The 20124-nt window shown below is 47.2% G+C and overlaps 1 protein-coding gene across 1 annotated transcript in view; it reads left to right on the forward strand.

The window, feature by feature from the left end:
• The window catches only part of LOC119433900 (putative ferric-chelate reductase 1 homolog), a 97413-nt gene that overhangs the window by 42883 nt on the left and 34406 nt on the right, over positions 1-20124 (forward strand). Inside the window, 1 exon segment of the mRNA XM_049659377.1 lies at positions 16746-16952. Coding sequence (XP_049515334.1) covers positions 16766-16952 — 187 coding nt within the window. The 5' untranslated portion in view covers positions 16746-16765.

Genomic DNA, 20124 nt, shown 5'->3' on the forward strand with positions numbered 1-20124 from the left:
AACCACAAAAGACGCAAACGCAGAAACGAAATACTGGTGGTACTAGTAACCTGGTACGTAGTTCTGGTACTAGGTACCTATAATACTATATATAGAAAAGCCATCCCGTTCGAAATCGTCGTAGCCACGCCTTTCGTCTAGCTCATGGTCGTCGCCAGTTGTGTTGGTCCGAATGATGGACGGCTCTGTTCGATTTTGCGTCGATTATCGAGTCCTTATTAAGATCACGCGCAAAGACGTATATCCGATGCCGCGAATTGACGATGCCCTTGACACCCTTCAGGGCGCTCAATATTTCTCAAGCCTCGACCTCCGGTCAGGGTATTGGCAACGACGTCAAAATCTCAACCCTGTTATAAGCAGTGCTTGCTGACAGTGAGTACCCTTCGCCGTCTACAACAAAACTTTGCTTCCTCCTAGAATAATAACAAAAAAAAAAATCCTTCCTCAGTTTTTCCACCTCTACTACGACGAGGCCCACTTAGTCAGGTTGAAATCATGCGCCTGCGAGTGATATATATATATATATGTATATATATGCTGCCAACGCCTTTGGCGCCTTACCAGACGCTGCAGCTCAAACTTTCGACGCAAAAAAAAAAAAAAAAATGCGCGCGCGCGCCTCCACATTCCTCAACTCTTTCGCTGCGTGGGGTATTATGCGACAGGCGCAACGGCGTGCATACTTAAACCTCGCGGGCACGTGCTCGACTCGGTCCCCACCCATCGTGTGCATGCTTGCTCAACTCACTGCACAGCCAGCGCTTTCCGCGATGCATGGCAAACGAGACCGACTCCTCGAGCGAACAGCTTGAGCAATTGGCGTTCCTATAGACTTCCCCAGTCCACGCGTGCGCGAATAAATAACGGCAGAAGACGAAAAACGCAGCGCGCGGCACCACACGCTTACCATAAGAGACTTGCCTCTGGGCGAGCTTCGCGCGTTACTCGGGCGTTTTGTTCTAATTTTCATTTCTCTTGCCGCGAATGTTGAGTAACGGCGACTGAGAGCCGTAGTTGTGTAACTAACTGTCTGCGAGAGTCCCACGTAGCCTTCCCGGTGTAGCGATATCATCTGCAGGCCGACGGGGCGGGGTGCCGAGCACTTCGCCTTATCGGCGGGTCGCCGCTATACTCGCAGAGGAGATGGCTTTCGTTACAGCACCGTTTCGTTTTGTCGACTGTGCTCGGTCGCTTCTAATTTATGCGGAAAGAAGAGAAAGAAGTCCGTAAGGGTGGGAGTCCTGCATGTGTATACACAGGAAGAAGTGGTCGCTGGGAGCAGGGCGTCGCGTTTACGGCGGGTGTTTGAGTGCGTACTTTATTCTCAATGGCTAGTGGAGTAAAAATAGTGTGTGTGTGTGTTGCTTCCTTATCTCTCTTCGGGGGCGTGACAATCTCAGCGGCGGCGGATATTGGAGGGCATGCGATAATATCCCCCCCCCCTAGTTTACGTTCTGTTCCATTGGAAATTGGTTGCTGAGAAGTTGCGGTGGAAAATACCTCAGCTATTCGGTTTGTCTTCGTTATAAATAAATTAACTAAAGAAATCGATGATGGTGATACTGATGCGACAGCGCTTCTTCGATTACTTCAGGTCGCAGTGCTCAAGGCGTGCCGATATTTCTAAGAGTCCGCGGGCAATACCACCATGCTTGGTGGTATTCGTCCCTAAGTTGTGCCGCGAGCTATAATAGTGCTCGCAGTGTTTTTTTTTTCCCTTGCTGTGTATAAGGGAAGCTTTGAGGTAAAGCATGTGGAACGCCATTACCTTTTTCCTCGTAAGATTGTGGACGGATATCTGGAAAACCTTTCTAGTTTCGGGATGCCTGCCGAATATGGACATGCCACGTAGAGAGAGACCGGCTTTAATATCGCAATCGCAAAATGTCCGCAAAGAATAAAATAATTAAGCAAATTGTATAATTGATGAAGCGAACGCCAACGAACATTTGTTCGTTGCAAACTAATTCGCTAACTAATATTTGCCAATCTTAATTGTGTGAAGCCATAGTAAATGGCAATCGCTGATTATCTTGTGTCCGCCGGCTTTAATAATGTAGCAGTAATAATTAAGCCGCCCCTACGAGTAAGGATGCACCGTTTTTTTGAGGAAAACCTGGTATTCGTGCACTTCTGTAGCTGCGGCTTGCGGATTCCACGAGCTGCGCAGAAACGACACGCGTTCGATTCCAACCTGCGACGGCCTTGTTCTGACGGGAGCGTAAATTAATTACACCCGCGTGTTGCTACATGTTGCTGAGCGTTTTCTACATGAAACATCGCCACTCAACTGCTCGCATCAACGCCGCGTATGACAGCTCCGCAAACGGAATGCAGTTCTGACACATTTCTGGCGAGACTTCGACAGGCGTATAGCTGCATAGTCTATTGACCATGCCGACCTATATAGACCTATAATATAATGTATTATAGGGGACGCAACGACCACCTAAGCTTGATAGATGTAACGCAGCGCCCCGCTTAGAAATTGTAACTGGAACGTAGTGCCCTCTTTGCTTATCGGGACTGCTACTCTCATTTGTTTAAAGATGAAGCCAGTCTATCCGGTGCGCCAAAATACGTTACTTTCGGTCACCGATTAGGAAAGTCCCGGGATGTAGTTTTGGCTTGCCAGTGGTAGAATTTTTTTTGCGTGTTTGTGCAAATAAAAAAAGGAGAACCTCAACATCAATTTACATCTATTTGATGCTTACATAAAAGTTCGAAAACGTTCGAAGTTCAAAACACAAAAGTACGCAACCATGAATCAGGTGAAATTCAACAGCGTTCGTATTCATAGTGGAAGAGCCCATAAATATCGGTTTGTTTTTGCCGATTTGTAGCTAAGCAGATAATCCGTTAACTCATTCAAATTTGCCAGTTGCAGCACGTCGGTGCAAGCCGACCACTCAATCCACCGGAGAGCCTTCGCAGCGATCCTCTCCCCAAATATCCGGGTTGATTCCTTCATCCAGGCGCGGCCTCGCCTGTGTCCATCCTACACTCATTCGTCTGATCATCTACCCCGACTCTCCAAGGTACGGGCTTGATATGCAGCTTGGGGGTTGGCGAAATGCTGAGTTACGGAACTCCTGCCCGAGAGATTCGTAGACGGCGCTCTTTCATACCAGCTTCTGCTCTCTGCCCAAAACACGTCCCCTAAAGTGTACACCCATAATACTGGCTGTTGAGAAGGAACAGGAGATGGGCTACAGTCGGCCTTCGCCGGCTGTATTATTCATCACTACCTTCGCCGACATCCGTTTTTTTTTTAAACTTTTTTTTTTCTTCTTTCGTTTCGCGAATCCGCGTCGCTCGGCACCAGTGTGCGAAGGTTCCGCGGTAGGTCCCGAAATCACCCACGCGGTAGGTCCCACACGGTAGATCCCGAAATCACCTCTGGTATGCGAGAGACGAACCCCGGAGCCTTCGGATCCTCGGGGCAGGCTGTGTATGCGGTTCCGCATATTCGCGCGCGATACATCCCATCTTTGACTCAGCAGCGGGAAATAAATTTGCCGGCATGAAAGCGACGAGGAGAGCGAGAGAGAGAGAGAAAATGAAAATCGTGAACACGCACCCATCCACCGTGGCAGCGATCTGTGCATGCATTGCTTACAAGCGGGCTGCGACACGGTTGGTCGCGCCTTCCGGGCCGCACTGGTTGCATGTTCAGTTACGCTCCCCTGGTTGCCTTGACCTTGCGGCGAGGCGCCGCGATGAAATGGTAATAACGCGCGTCTGGGGGTATTCCCCGGTGGTGTATAGCCCGCGCTTTCGATACGCCTGTGCATTAATGAAGCTGGGATAAACGTTACCGCATGCAAAGTTAAAGAAGTCAAAGGGGGGGGGGGATGTGGAGGGTGGCGTGGCTTGCTCGATGCTGTGGAGCGGACGCATGTATAGTAATGCTTCTTGCAGCGGTGCGCGAGCGCTTCGGGCCTGCGAACGTTCTGAGAGTGCGTGGAAATAGCTAGCAGATCTGAAACCGCGCTTGATAGGTTCGACAGTCGCCTGATATTACAACAATACATCGTGTATCCTCCACAATGGTCACAACGAACGTCGATACACTACTGGATGCCAGGCTTCTTGCTTTGGGCAGGACCTACGAGATAGTTATGAACTTACAATAGTTCATAACAGTCTCTTAAATGCTTTTCTTTTCATTAAACCTTCTTCTCTGTCTCTGATAATAGTGAACGTGTGGCGCCTCTCAATTTGTGGCCGCGGCTGGCGTTCCCCTATTTCTCTCCGCCTTCTCATAGCGGCAGGGTAGCAAATCGTGCTTTTGCGAACTTGACCTTCGCTCTCATTTTCTCTTGGTTCCAAGACTGGTTGCTTTTTAGTGTAAACTGTTATGTGGCCCAGTCGCTAAGTTACACTTCGAGTGCAACTTTGCTTAACGTTGTCGTCGCAATATTCTAGATAATAGATTTACGTGCATGGTAATGAGTAGTTTCTTGATTATGCGGGCTCCTTTCACTAGTTGGCAAGCCTGAGCGGACGCTGTAGAATTATTCCGGTTACTTGCCAGACGGGAAAAACAGACGCTTGTCACGGACTTTCAAGGGACTTGGCCTGTGTTAGCACACTAGCAAAGTTTCGAACTCTGTAGAAAGCGTCGAACATCAGAAATAATAAAAAAACAAGAACCAAAGAAGAAAAACAAAAATTCAGCTTGACCTAACATCGAGTTGCACTGAAATACGTGCAAGAGGAGGTAATCCCATCGGATATTGTCATCTTTACAGACTACCGCGCTGAACTTAGCAGATTACATCGCAATCATATTGATTGCCCTCTTGTGCGCAGCATTACTGACTCTGCCAACAAAATTTCATCACTTGGGGTATCTCTCGTTGCCCAATGAATACCTTCACACGTAGCGATCGCTGGAAACAAAGAGACTGGATTCAACTTGCACTCAAACGAATGTGCTTGCCCTGAAATTTTGTGCAAGCTTGATGACGCTCGTCTGCTGATTCGTCGCCACCTACTCAAGCAGCATGCATCTAGGCCAGTGCGTCGCAAATGGAGCTTTCCCGCCCCGTGTTCGCGGTCGAGGCTTGCCTCATCGCGCTAGAGCGCAACTCCTGAAGCTAAGCGTTGGCTGTGTGAACGTGTGCGAACGTTTATACAGACAAGGAGGTGTGACCAGTTCATCGTGCACGCCTTGCGGTTGCTGCGAGACACTTCAGCACCTGATATTGGAGTGCCCCGTTTTCAGTGCGCAGCGCATGTCTCTAGTGAGGGACTATGATCTCCTTCGCCTGCGGTGTACCACACTCGACGAACGTTTGCACCCCAGTGGAAGTGCTTCTCGACGCGATCAAGCTCATAGCGCTCTCCTTACTTTTCTGGAATTACCTATTACTTAAGTTCACGTTTGTAACTTAGAGACTGTTTCTTCTATTTAACGTTTTTAGTAGTGTGACTAAAACTTTAGTAGTGCTCACACTAATGTAGTGTGACCTGCTGTGACCGGCCCTACTGTGTGTGACCTGTACTGTGTGTTCTACTTTATTCTTTGAGATATGTTATTTGGCTCTTTCTTTTCTCTTTCCTCCCGTTGTTCCTATCTTTCATTTCTATGTTTCTGTCTCCTCCTTTCTGAAGAGTATAGGCAAGCGTTGGTACCCCTTCCGGTGGCAGTTGCCGGCCTTGCTCCTCGCCTTCCCTTTCCTGTGTTTTCAAATCAAATAATAATAATAATAATAATATCAACTCAGTACCAAAAGACCAAATGTTAAAATTAAAAAAAAAGAAACGCCGACGACTGTATCTCTGGTTCCTAAACACAAAACTAAGGAACGCTACATCTAATTTCCCTACGGCTGGACAAAACGTTGCGTTCCCGTGTGTTCACGCTTTGCTAGCGTGCACGGTTGAAGAATATTTGTTGGCAACAGGCCCGACAATCAAATTGTCTGGCTGCTCGTCGTCGCGTCGTGGAGTCACGCTTCGCCGTGGCAATAGCACTTAAACGCCCGGCTCTGTCCTTCAGTTGACTCGTGTCACGCTTAGCCCGTCGTCTGACGCTTGCCAATGGTAATGTTTACTCGCTTTAACGAACTTCGCTCCCTGCTCTCGTGTGCGTAAGCGAGCGCGCGCTGTCACTCATCTGAGCGGCGTGAAAGCTGCAAACAAAGGTCGCTCGTTATTCACAACGGTCCTGCCAGTTTGCGCGCTTTAATCGCATTTTCCGTGGTGGGGTCTCGGCTAGACGTGTTGCGATAGATTGTCAGAGACAGCCTTTTCTCTGTTATTCTTTGTCCCGAAAGTATACCTCGCATTGTCTGATGGTGTTATAGCGTTTCTTTTTTTTTGTCTGTGTTTTATTTTAGCACTGCTGCGCTTAACCCGGCCCGTGTCACTGCGATGCACATTCAATAAAAATGTGCGCCAACTATTTGTACGTCCGACTCTGCCAATGGCGAGTCCCGTGTCGCGCAGTTCTCGCTCTGTGCTCCCGCACCTGTAGATGGCTTCCTAAGGACCTTGTTTGCTCGCTTTAGACAGCGTTGCTGTTTGCCCTCGTGAAAATAGTTAAGCCGGTAAATGCTTCGCTCTTTGCCACTCAATAACCTTGATGAGTGAACTAGAAAAATGATTGAGCAAATGCCCGTCGCTTCGGCTTTGTGACCATGACGGTCTGTTGCTCAGCTCGAGACCTCGAGTTTGACTCTTGACCGGGACCGTCGTTTTTGGATGGGGAGGGGGGGGGGGGGGGTTGCACACACTCGTGCGCTTAGCTTCCGATGCATGTTGAATCACCAAGAGCCATTAGAGCTTTGGTATAGGGTACGCAAACCAGGAAGCTATGCAAATGTGCAATCCAAAGTGTGGGGGAACGTTATCAGTATCTTCAGTAGAAAACCGAACCAAAAGGAATTGCACAGCGAAATACATTTCATACATAAAACCCCACAAACAAGATCGTTCAGAATATTGGGATGAAACTACCAGATTGGGCAAAGCATCGACTAGGTCAACTTGTATTAATGGTCGACCGTAGTATTAGGTGTGAAGCATCTCGAAAAAATAAGAAACCCCAAACAATCTGTCGCACAAATAGATGCGCCAGACCAAGTCCACCAGCACATACGGCTCTAAATGTATTATCTCGTCTCATAGGCTCAAAGGTAGAAGACTAAACAAAAGTAGCGAATATTCTATGAAATCGTTGAATTTAAGTCCGGGCACAAAGTAGTATCTGCAGTGCATAAAATATTTTTGTAGCCATGAACAAGTTACAAGCCACCGCCCTGCCAAATATAGAGAGTGGTGTGGCGGAAAGGGATCAGCTTGGTGTTTAAGGGCCGGTACACGTTCTTGCCAGATATGTGCAATAAGCTTATATGCATCAAAATGAATATCAAGGTATTTAGGTGGCACGGTTGTCCATTCTATACCAGCATATTGAGTCGGTGTACATCCCCATAAACCGAACCAAAGACCTGAGCTCTTAGATCAATTTATCTGGGCACTAGAAGCCATACCAAATTTTTCAGTCAATGATAGAACTTTGTCAATGCTCGGTTTGTCTGAGCAGAAAAGGGCAAAATCGTCTGCGTAAGCCAATACCTTGAGTTCATTACCCAAAATGGTAAAGCCATCAACCTCATTGCACTTTAGAATGCATATGCACAATGGCTCTAAATAAAGGGCACATGCAAGTGGTGATAACGGACAACCCTGTTTTACAGAGGAAAGAATAGACACCGGCTCGGACAGATTACCATTGCGGATTAAAAGGGCGTTCCATACAAACTTACATCTAATCCGAACAGCTCTTTAGCATTGCTCGTCCCGCTGTGAGCACTTTGCATTGCTTCAGGTCGATTTAGCAGAAGCATTTGACCGAGTGAACCACGCTTTCATTTTTCAACCTTTTGGAATACGTTAATGTTGGCTCCGTTGTTTACAAAGGTGTTCGCATGTGCTACACTAACTGTTCTGCCAGTATCATTGTTAATGGCAAGCTGAATTCACGGCTGCTCCATGGTACTGGCTTACTAAAGGTGTGCCTAGTGCGTGTGTGATTGCACACGTCACGTCGCAGCCATCTGGTTCACTAAAGGTGTGGCCTATAGTGCGTGCACTAACATGCTGCACTTTAGGTAGTACGTTAAGTGTTCGTATATGGCGTTCAGGAGCTCGCCTTAGTGCCACAGGTGTACTTCCCATTGCCGCTCGTTATGTATTGCAAGAAGTCTAGCCCCGACTGTATAACTTAATGCATTACCAGTATGTCTTACAACAAACCCCGATGGTATAACTTCATGTATTACCAAATGCGCGGCAGGCTTTCGCCTTCTTGTGTTACAAGAGTGTAACACCTGCCGAACTTCTTTTGACTACCTGTGTGCTCGAAAAGCGCACTACGCAAGCGGTCTTGCATCTTAGCTCAATCCTAATCCGGCGGCAACATCCGGGTATCGAACTCCCGACCTCGGGGTCGGCAGTAGAACGCCGTAGCGCATTAAGCCACTTCGGCGGGTAGCTCTCTTCTATATGTGTCGTCAAGGAGGTGAAGCCCGATCAAGACAAGGTATTCGAAATTGTTCACATATAGTTGGTGTTTTTCATTGCCTTCTTCGATACTTCTCTTCCCAAACTCTTTCTAGTGACTTTCTTTAACGGAGGGCGCTAGTGTGTACAGCTTCGCTATTCGCTGACTCATTTCGCTTGCTTCTCCCTTCGACGTTGCAATATAGTTGACCTTCTAACAGCCCTGTTTACCCATTTTTTTTTCTCACCAACTTCGTCTCCGAGAACGAACGCTAAGCGCGGGGCCTGCTGTCGCTCAGCTGACATCGTAGACGGCCTTCGACCACTCACCGTGACAAACAGGGAGCGGACAGACCTCAATTTAGCCGTACCTTGCACACGGGGTTGTGTGGATACGCGTGCATGCGCTGTCGCTAACTGTTCGCTCGGCTTGCGCAGGTGGTGTTTCAAGGCAAACTAACTGCGGTGCTCTTAACTGGGGGAGATGCATCGTGTCGGCAATCGGGTTTTGTCGCAGGCACACAAAGGTGCGCGAGGTAGGACTGAAAATAAAAGCTTGCTTCTCTTTTTGTGCTGCTGGTTCTTAGTCCTCTGGGTTCCTCGTTGATCGCGCCGGAACTGGTCATTTTGGGTCGTTACGGTGTCCTTGCGATTCGTCGCTTAGCCTGTCTTATGTCCTTTGTCGCCTTGTCTACACGACTGAAGAGGGCTTGGCAAGCAAACGTTGTTGTCGGAGACTTTCACAACCCTCGGCGCTTTTTTTTTTCCCGTTTTTCTTATCGTTTTCGTTTTGTTCTGCTTTGCGGGCGTGTTCCGGCTCGCGTGCGACCTCTTACGGTTGTTTCCAGTAGTGTTCTTTGGCACGGCTTCTATCTCTTGTGAACCTCAACAGACACCACGTTGGTAATCACTTTTTCACACACGTCTGTAGCTTAGAACACCGCTTACGGTGTCGCTATATAAACAAACTACTCATGGACTTTCGCAAGAGCCTTTGATAGTGTGTAACGTATTTATTGAATTTGCCTGTTCTTATTTTATACATTTACTTTTCGTATTTTTACCGAGTTTTCATTATTCAATAAACAGCAACACGACAAATGTGTGCGATAAAAAAAACTTCTCGTACTTTGATAACCTGTTTGGTACAGCTTGGGTGCTTTGCATATACCTTCCGGTTTACTGAGTTATAAATCAATCTCGGCACTGTGGAATTTGAGGAAACTGCACTGGAATTGACAAACTAAAAAAAAGAATACCGCATTGTTGACGGTTCCCCAGCTTTCGTTCAGTGCACTTTCCTTCAATTTCCTTTCAAAGCTGATTGCCTACGAACGCCATTTTTTTTTTTTGTCCAGACGTGGCCACAAAATTGGCAGCAAGATGGGGGCGGCCCAAGGTTGTTGGACGCTATAGCATCAAGACAGCCGCCCAAAATGCACGCGCGTATCTCAATGTAGCCGGTCTTCTTCGCGCATGTGGCTATAAGCGCGACGCAATCGTTTGCGTTTCGTAATCTCGATGATCGTAGTTATAAACACATGGTTAGGCGAAATGTGATTAATACGATTTGCGTTCTTTGAGAAATTCTCACACTTTCAATGGACTATATGTGCCTGTGTCGAACCGTTTTCCCGCGAACTTTGTCGTTCGGTAGTCCATGGTCTAATGGGTGCAACATCGGGCCTGCCGTGCTGAGAGAACATGACTCGACACCACACCGTCGGACCCGCTTATGTTACTTGTATGTGTCGCTGGGTTTGCGCCGCTCTTCAGTGACAAAAATAAATAATAATTGAAAATTGAAACCCATGTAATTTATACTCAGTCAGTCTTGGCTGAATCTACATTCACTCACGCGCCACGCGCCGGCTTCGTGGCGTCGTCACTAGATGACGCAACGTGTTCAGTTGGAATAAAGCCCCTTGGACTTTAAGTTGGAAGCGCGAGAGAGGCACCCGGTTACACACAGGCCTCGTGCATTTCTGCGGCGGCAATACTGTGATCGCTTGAATGCTAATTGCATTAACATCGGCATATGTGAGGTGTGGTTCTTCTGAAATGTTTTTTCTTCTCGTCGTTGACGAACCTAGTGGCTCATAATCATACCGGGGTTTTGGCACGCAAAACCCCAGAATTAATTTTTTTGGACCGAGATCCCCGGGCTAAGGCATTGGTCGTCATTTTTCGGCTTCTCACCCGATATGTATGCGAGCCAAGCACGCTCCAGGACCGACAATGAAGTGCCAATGAGCGTGCGTATGTCCTGCATAATCAAACGCTAAAGATCACGGCGTAAAATCTATTCGTATGACAGCTCATATATCTATGAAGCAGATATGCCTCTTAATAGATTGGCGTGTGACATTCGTGTTGCTGCGTTCTGGACGAATCCTCCGGAATTCCTGCTTACGTGCCACTGTGAAGAGTAGGGATACATAGGACTATAGTATCTACTTAGATATGTGTCGTTCTTCTCTACGACGAGCAAAGCTCTCATAACCCTTCTTCCTTCGACAAGCATCATATATCGTCTTCGTCCTTGTGAAATCGCGGCTTCGAAGTCTTTTCCGGTGTTTGAATTTCACGGCATAGCCTCTGAACGGTGTATTGCATAAACTCGACCATTACATCAAATTGCACATTGTACAGGAGGAAAGTAAACGCAAATGGTGCGCATTGTATTTAGTTCTGTACGGTATTTAATTAGCCGCTTCTCTAATGCTTAGCTTCACATAGATTACAAGATATGCGTTAGACGAGCGTAATTTTTCTAAAGCAGCCATCGACACAGCCGCTACCGCAGTCTTCCGCAACAGGGCAGAGTTCGTGAAAGGGAGAGTAAAAAGAAATTAATTGCTAAGAACAGGAACTGCCATGAAATGAAGTTTGCTGCTGTCACTGAGGTGCAAAGAGCGTTTTAGTAATGAACTTAGCTGGCTATAGACTAAATTACTAAATTTATTACCGATGCTAATTAAGAAAGAATTGCAGCTCTTTGACATCAAGAGCCACTTGATGGGATGGCATTTGTGTGTGGTGTTGATGATGTAACTATAAGGCGCTTATGCGGGGTCTATACTGTTGGCATTTTAGTCAAATAGGTTTGTATGACTAATTTATTTCGCGCGACTTGAGCTGGCATGCGCGCTTATTGTATTCAGCGTAAAAGCTGGTGCTTTGTTTTTAAGGTGGTGAACGATCACGTCTTTCATCTACACAAAGTTATAGCTTCATCATAATGACGCTTTTTGATGTTGTAGCATAAAAACAGAGATGGAAACAAACGTGAGAGAACGTATTCGCATACAACACTTGTCTACGTTCACTTTCACCGCATCTGCAGTCTGCTCAGAAAGCCGTCACTTCGTGACGAATCTGTTTTTCTTTCCTCATGTCAGGACATGTCGGCAAACATATGTGACGAGCTGCAGTTTCGTGACGTACCACACTCGATGGCTCACGCGTAAGAGATAAAGTTTGTTTTTCATTTGACGTTTCAGTTCACGCTGGCACCGGATTAAGTACGACTCAATGTGCATGGCGTGTCCCGAGTATTTTCTGATGCGATCACGTCAACCCTTTAAACTGCAATCACGGGCTGTACTCGTCATGTGCCAATATCGCCAATGACGAGTCGCAGTCGTTGAGCCCGACGTGCTGCTCCCACCGCCAAAGACGGGTTGCGGTCGGCATTGATGGAAAGCTGCCTTCAAGAGCAGCTTTTTTTTTTTTTTTAATTGCTTGCAGAAGGCCAATCAAGTCATATATTTTAAGCATCAGAATGACATGGAAAATATTATGGGTACATATAACTTGGGAATTTTGTGCGTTTTTCTTGAATAAATTGCGGGGTTAAAGGGTTAACGGACATACAAGTGATTGAATTATAGTCTGAATGGAGGTTTTACGGGCCAAAACTATGACCTAATTATGAGGCACGCCGTAGTGAGTGGCTGGTACGCGATAATTTTTGCCTCCCACCCCCATCGGAATGCGGCTGTCACTGCCGGGGTCGAACTTGCGACCTCGGGCTCAGCAGCGCAACGCCATTTAGCCCCTGGGGTACCACGGCTGTTAAACAAGGCAAGCGGTCGACTAAACTTCACCGCGAAATATGACGTGTATAGTTACCGGCAAGCTCGTCTGATTACGCCAGCGTTCCTATGACGTCACGCGCCCGCTCACAGACCAGAACAACAGAACAAGCACACTCGCACAACACATATGGTACGCACGGCTCAAAGCATCCTTCTGTGGGCAGGCATTTCCGCATTCGTGCACGCTCTAACAAACCAACAAGTCAAGCGATAAACTCAACTACGTGGGGTAACCTGCAGCGAACAGTTCCAGGCGCGCTTATGCCATTACTCGAGTGCTCCCGAACGCCACGTCGCGATACGGTATACCGGAACAACCAGCTTTCAGCGCATGCTCACCGTCCCCGCCCACATCATGAAGCCAGTAAGGAATGGCGTGGAAAACACGTTGATATCACGGCGACCGGCTCATTTCGCCGCCATCTCCGCGTCTTCTGGTTTCCTTATTTCTTGCGCCTTCTCGGCAAATCTGACTCGGAACAGCCCGAAACTCTTCAACCTCTTCCACGGGCGCAGCAGACTTCCCGTGGTTGACCTTGCCTTGCGTCTTGGTGCGTGCGCATGCTTCGTTTGCGTGCGCGGCCCGTTGCATACGGCGTGTCTAGCAGGTCTGTAGCTTATACCTCCGTTGCCCGTTGCAGTGGGCTTTTGTTTCCGGCTTGGCTTAAACACGCAACGTCGACGCGTTGCCTGCTTCCCTTCGCCGTGGCTATTACGTGGGAGTCAGTGAACCGACGGTGCTTGGCCCTTCCTTCCCGCTCTCTCTCTCTCACCCTCTTTCTCGCGATCATCACGTCTGCTTTTGCGGATGTGTGTGTTTCGTGTTTTCTGTCTTTTTTTTTCTCTCTCTCCTGCAACCTTGGCGCGCTTTCTACGGGTTCTCCATCACCTTCGGTTTTCTTTTTATGCCTTCCACGGGCCCGAGCTTGCTGGTGTGTCTTTATTGTGTGCGCGTTTGTGAGAGGAGGAAGGGCGGAAACGTGTACGTCTCTCTTCGAAACATCCATTCTCGCGAAGGACAACTCCGCATCCTGAAGCAGGGAGCGTTGGGAACGGGATTTTCGGACTCGCGGTGCAGCATTCAATAACTGACGAAGAGAAATATTTGCATGAAAAAGTGGAAGCCTGTAAGCTATGGCAGCAGCGGGCTTCCATAAAGGCAAAACATGACAACAGAAAAGATAATTTTTACCCAGGTGGCACAGTCGGCGTGAAAAGTTTGCGGGACACTGGTGCTGCGAAAGAGACGGGTAAATTTGGCGCAATTTTTTGGCTTTCAGTTAGTAGAACAGCACGACGCCATGTTGGTCGGGTATCACGTGGCAAATCTGAACTCACGTGCAAACTCTTTCCTCCTTGGGCAGCACGGATGCCGGCAGTATTTGTAGATACATAAAAATATAAAATAAAAATAAATAAATAAATTCCTGTTAATGTCTTGAATTTCCCCCCCTTTAAATGTCGGCTATAGAATATCGGATATCCCCCTTTGCTCTCTAATTCTGTCTTCTTGTCACCGCTGTCTTCCTCTCCCTTAACGTTACGTCCATCACTTGTCGTTTCATCGTTCGTTGTGCGGTCCTTAACTTACTCTCAAGCTACGTTGTTCGCTTCTTAGTTTGTTCCATATGTGTGCACAGGTAAAATGCAGTGATTGTACACCCGCGAACGAAATTTCGGATACCAGTAGTGCCGTGAAATTTTTTTTTTCTTCGCAGCCTGGGCATGTCGGCTTAAATAACGTGCTACTCCCTACGTGAACGGGCTGGATCAGCACAATGTATAGCAGCAGTTTCATGTTGTGGAGGTGTGCTAGAAATAATAAAATTTTGCTAAAGCCATGGTCTCCAAACTTTTGCTCAGGACTGTAGACCTGTATTTTTGAGGATAGCGGTAAGCTGCTGGTCTTGAATTGAAAATGCCTGCCGTATGTGCTCCGATCCATTTTTTAAAAATTCCTTTGTGGATTTCCTTTTCGTCATCTAATTGGTCAGGTACCCTTGCAGACATTCTAGAGGCTGACTGCCTATCAAGAATTGTCGTTCTCTTGTTAGGCTATTGAACGCTACGCTAACCTGCTGCCAACTAATCTTAAAACCTACGTTTACACTTTGTTGGCTAAGGTCCTCACTCATTTGTTGCAAGTCATCTTCAGCGTTGCTGAAAGTCATCTACGAGCCTGAGGTTGCCGAGATTTTCTACGTTTATTACCACACCTAATCCTTCCCGATCTAACAGCTGTAATACTTCTTCTAAGTATACATCGAATAGCATTGGAGAGATTGTTTCTTCTTGCCTGACCCCCTTCGTAATCGGTATTTTTCTGCTTTTCCTAGAAAACGTTAGGGTAGCTGTGGAATCTTTATAAATATATGCTATGATGATGATGATGATGATGATGATGATGACATATATGGATTTTATTGGCGCAAGGGCCAGGGATGGCCAAAGAATATATGCTATGGTATTCACATATGCGTTCTGTACTGTTTGATTACGCACTACCTCCATGACTGCTGGTATATCCATGTATCGAACGCATTTTCGTAATCTACAACACTTCGTGCTGGGTACTCGTGCAACGATCGTTACCTAAGCACTTCGCAGGGATTCGACGACGCGGGAAAGAGTTAACTTCCGAGGGGCCGACAAAATAGGCCGATAGTTAACAGTAGACGCAGGCTCGAAGAGCGCACGAGAGTGTAATGCCCGTATCACGTGTTTTCAAATTTAGTCGTTTTATCGTAGGACAGCAATGGCGAATAATTGAAGAGGACATAGCAAAGTGTGCAGCGCAGCACGGAACCTGGTCGCGTGAGGAACGCGATTACGATGAGGCTCTTTTGCACGCGTGAGCGTTGACCTGGTGAGAGGTCCTGAGAACTCGACTCGAACCGCCGCCTTCTTTTTTTTTTTACCTTGAAGTGTCACGGAATGCGTGCGGCGTCCCGGATAACCGTCGGACACGGTCGCGCAAGGATTATCTGGGATGTTCCACTTCTGGCGTGCAGGAGCGCAGATGCATGCGCATGTCCTCCATAGATTTTGCGTTCTTCTTTTGTTAAAATTCCAAGTGTAGGCGGAGTATTTCACATTCCTGGCACAGTTACACCGCATATCGAAGCGTGGTGCGCACGCATCTCAATTTATTTATTAATATTTTTCCTGCAAAGAAATGTTTTCTGTTCAAATGTTTTCTCAGCGGGGTAAGGGGAGAAGGAGAAAGGGGCGTTTCTTTTTGCTTCTTCGTCTTCTTTTTTTTTTTTTAAAGTAACGCCTGACAAGTTTTGGTGGCTGCTCGTATTAGGCGGCGACAGAGGTGTCGTTACCGATCTTAATGCAAAGTTCCGCTTGGGCCCTTCCTATTAAAACACACGCGGAACACGACAGTGGTGTTTTGGCGTAATCCGTTGCGGTTTTATAGTTAAAGTTGTTCTGATTCAGCTATAGTTCAAGTTATGATTTAGGCCACCAAAAAATAAAATCAAAATAAAAGTAAATAACTCCCGGCAAACTAAAGAGGAGCCGTGATATTTATAGCTTTGGTAAGTTTTTGAACTTAGAACTTTGCAGTATTTCAACTTCGTAACTTCAACGTTAAACCCCTTCCGTTAGTCGATCCATCTCGATTGCCTAAGTTTCCCATCTAGGGACTCACCTGCATAAAGCGGCAATGTACCGCATATAGGAAATAGTGAAGATTAATTAACTGGGAGGGAGGGGGGGGGTGACTATCTTCTTCTTTCTGGGGTTTTACGTGCCAAAACCAGTTCTGATTATGAGGCACGCCGTAGTGGAGGGCTCCGGATTAATTTTGACCACCTGGGGTTCTTTAACGTGCACTACAACGCAAGCACACGGGCGTTTTCGCATTTCGCCTCCATCGAAATGCGGCCGCCGGGGCCGGGATCCGATCCCGCGACCTCGTGCTCAGCAGCGCAACGCCTTAGCTGACTGAGCCACCCCGGCGGGTGGGGGGGGGGGGGGGGGTGACTAAGCCACCAGCCTAATCGGCTTGACGTTTTTATTTCGTGTCCTCTTAGCGAGTCTGCCCTTTGTTGAAGTCTTCCAGGTACTGTTGTCTTAACGCAACTTTTTTTTTTTTTTACTCGTTCCTTTCTCTGCCAGATCACGGTCGAACCGCCACCATGGCTACGCGATTGCCCATCTTCGCGGCTGTGCTGCTCGTGCTGCTTGGCGGAGCACTTCCCTATCACACCGGCGCTCCGCAGGGCGCCTGCAACAACATGGTGCCGGGACACGGTAGCCCTTCGGACTCCGCAACCGACTCCTACAGCCTGACGGCCCAAAAGCAACCCGACCAGAGCGTCAAAGGTAAGCTCAAAGGAGTGTGCGAAGGGCGTTTTATTGGATGGTTCTGGGCCATCACCACAGACAGGTCATATTGAATGAATGAATGAATGAATGAATGAATGAATTCGATGTTTGAAATTCCAGCAACTGTTTTGCCGCCGAAGTCCCCAAAAGCGATTTCCGGTGATTTTTCGTATGTGGAACACTTAAAAAAGAAACTCATTGATAGGCCCCTTTTGTTTTTGCTTATAAGGCTACAGGTTGCTACTTGGTGGACTCGTGTCCGCCAAGTAGCAACAAGAATTACAGTGCAACAAAGTATCATCAACAACAAAAATTGCTACGATAATTTCGCTAATTACCCTAAAGGTGCTTATCAAGTTTTTAGGTTGCTAACTTTAAAGCACATATCTCCATTGAGAAATTGAAGTCGGGCAGGGACGAATTCATTTCCGCTTAGCAGAAATCCTAAATCTCTTATCAAAAAAGTCTATATGCCCGTATGTCCCGTATCCAGTAATCGCATATGAAAAATTGCGGGATCCTACATGAATACGTATATGTTTACATATGTCGTTACATATGGGAGTTATAGAACACGCCATTCATTTTTTATAGGATAGCCCCAGTCTCGACATAATCCGACCCCAAATCTGAAAACCATCGGCGTTTTTTTTTTTTTAAAGATTGCTCTAAACCGTTAAAGGCACACTTTTGGAAAGTGGTTAGCTGGTACGCCAGAATGTTTTGTGGCACACATTTAAGTCCAAATTTTGTTGATGCCCTGCTGTCTAAACATTTGCTTCATAGTATACATGCCCCGCCCGGAACATGCAACCTGCTTGCTCCTGACTAACAAATTCATTTTAATGCGAGAGCATTAGGTATAGGACACTTAACTATCTTCGTTCTTGATAGATAAAAAAAAAACTTTATTGAGGTCCCGTATAACACGAATTAAAACCGGGTTGATCACGGTTGCCTGCAGTGTGCTCAAGGCCGTGTGTGGGTCGATAGTGATTATTTCTATCACGTTAATTTCACTCATTCAATACGTGAGGCCCTTTAAGCAGTTCTTTTTTTTTTCTACATTATATTGGTTACCAGAACTCGGCGCGTTTCATTTGCTTCAACCCCGCAACCCCCTCTACACCCCCCCCCCCCCCCCCCCTTTTCGGTTCCTTTTTTTTTTTTTTCGCGCATACATTTGGCTAGTATGGCGATGAATGAAAAGAAACTAGCGTTATTACCCTTTGCTGGGCTGTTGTCGCGCTTTCGCGACATTCACGATTCTGAGCTCATAATTATGAACAACACATTTTACAAGTCACTATTGCAGTATCCCTATAAAATGGGCATACGTGCTTATATTTAGTTTCATACCGACGTTATGCCGCGTGACAACCCAAGCGAAAAAAAAAAAGAAAGAAAAATCCAAATGGCACGCTTAAGAGAGAACTAGTACACCGGACGAAACTGTTGAAATTAAGCACTTGTTCTGTTTACCTTGTAGCATCGATCAAGTTATATATATTCCTTGACATATAAGCCCGCCCAATAATTTCCTATGTCAGAACCCACAGATTTCTTGGCGTAATCATTGACTGAGACCTCTGTTGGAGCCCGCACGTGGCCTACATGAAACAGCGCCTGACAGTTCAAATACTTGGCAGGAAAGACGTGGGGGATGTCAGTAGGCGCAAGGCTGACACACTACAGAGCTCTCTTTCTCGGTTTTCTAAGATGTAGTCTACCTGTACCGAGCAACACTTGCAAGACAAATACTCATGTTCTGCGGGCAGCACAAGCTCAAGTACTCAGTTTGCCTTGGTTTGCCCAGATGCACGTCAACAGAGGCAACTATTGCGATTGCTCGGGACCATCCAATGCAAACGCACATTACGGTGGAATCCCTGAGAACGCACATCAGACATTTTGCACGTGCCCCCTATCACCACCTTGCAACACTACCATCAGACAGGCGCCAAGCATCGTTCTCTAAAACTATCGTCAAGTATGATGACAAAATTCCCTCGGGCTCCACCGCTGCATCTAAACCATCGATACCCCCCTGGTGTCTTATTAGTCCCACAGTACATCTAAGTGTACCAGGAATCAGGAAAAAATCTGAGCTGTCGTGTCCTGTGCTGAAACAACTATCTCTGATTCTTTTGCACTAGAGATATACGGACAGTGTAAATATTTATACTGATGGTTACACAAACCTCCAGTGTTCGTCCGGTGCTGTGGTTGTCCCAGCAAGAGCTATTACCTATCAGCTTTAGGACTGACCACCCTACGACATCGACAACTGCGGAACTAACTGCTCTGCGCGCTGCACTTTGTTTAGTCAATCGGGAACCACCTCGACAATGGTCAATCTTCAGTGACTCAAAGGCAGCCCTACAATCTGCGCTATCAGCTCTGCGTCGCGGGCCATACGAACAGCTCGTATTCGATATTAGATGCCTACTCCATCCATCACATGAGAAAGGACACCACGTGACGTTTCAGTGGCTGCCAAGTCACTGCGGCGTCATAGGGAACGAAGACGCCGATAATGCCGCTCGGGCAGCTCTTGAAGAAGCACAGAAAGAGGCCATACCACTCTCACGGTCCGACGCAGCCAGCAGACTTCGAGTGCTTGCACAGGAGATCACGCTCTCTCTATGGTGCGCACCAATCAGCCAGACCAACCGGAGCAATCGTCAATGCCACCTGCCCTCTTTGATGCATCTATTTATGTCAACTGGACTCCGCCGAAGAGAGGCCACTCTGCTTTATCGCATATGGTTAGAGGTGGCATTTACGAAATCTTAATCATTTCTCATTGGAATGGCCGACAACGCTCTTTGCAGTGCCTGTCTTTGCGAGGAGACGCTGTAACACATTCTATGCGACTGTCCTGAATATAATGCTCAGAGACAGTCCCTGGCGTCCGTTCTAGCGTGCCTTGACAATAGACCAATGTCAGTTGACACGGTTCTCACATGTCGTCGACAGAAGACATCGCAGCTGATGGCGACGAAGGTACTACTTAGGTTTCTGAAAGAAACAGGCTTGAACAAGCGGCTATGGCAGTGATGTCACTACCACGCAAGAGTGACAGACCGTGACTGACGATGTGTGTGCTGCGCTTTGTGCTCTCTCTCTCTTCTCCATCTTTCATTCTCCCCCATCCCGCTCCCATGTG

Source organism: Dermacentor silvarum, chromosome 11, assembly GCF_013339745.2.
Source record: "Dermacentor silvarum isolate Dsil-2018 chromosome 11, BIME_Dsil_1.4, whole genome shotgun sequence".
Classification (NCBI taxonomy): domain Eukaryota; kingdom Metazoa; phylum Arthropoda; class Arachnida; order Ixodida; family Ixodidae; genus Dermacentor; species Dermacentor silvarum.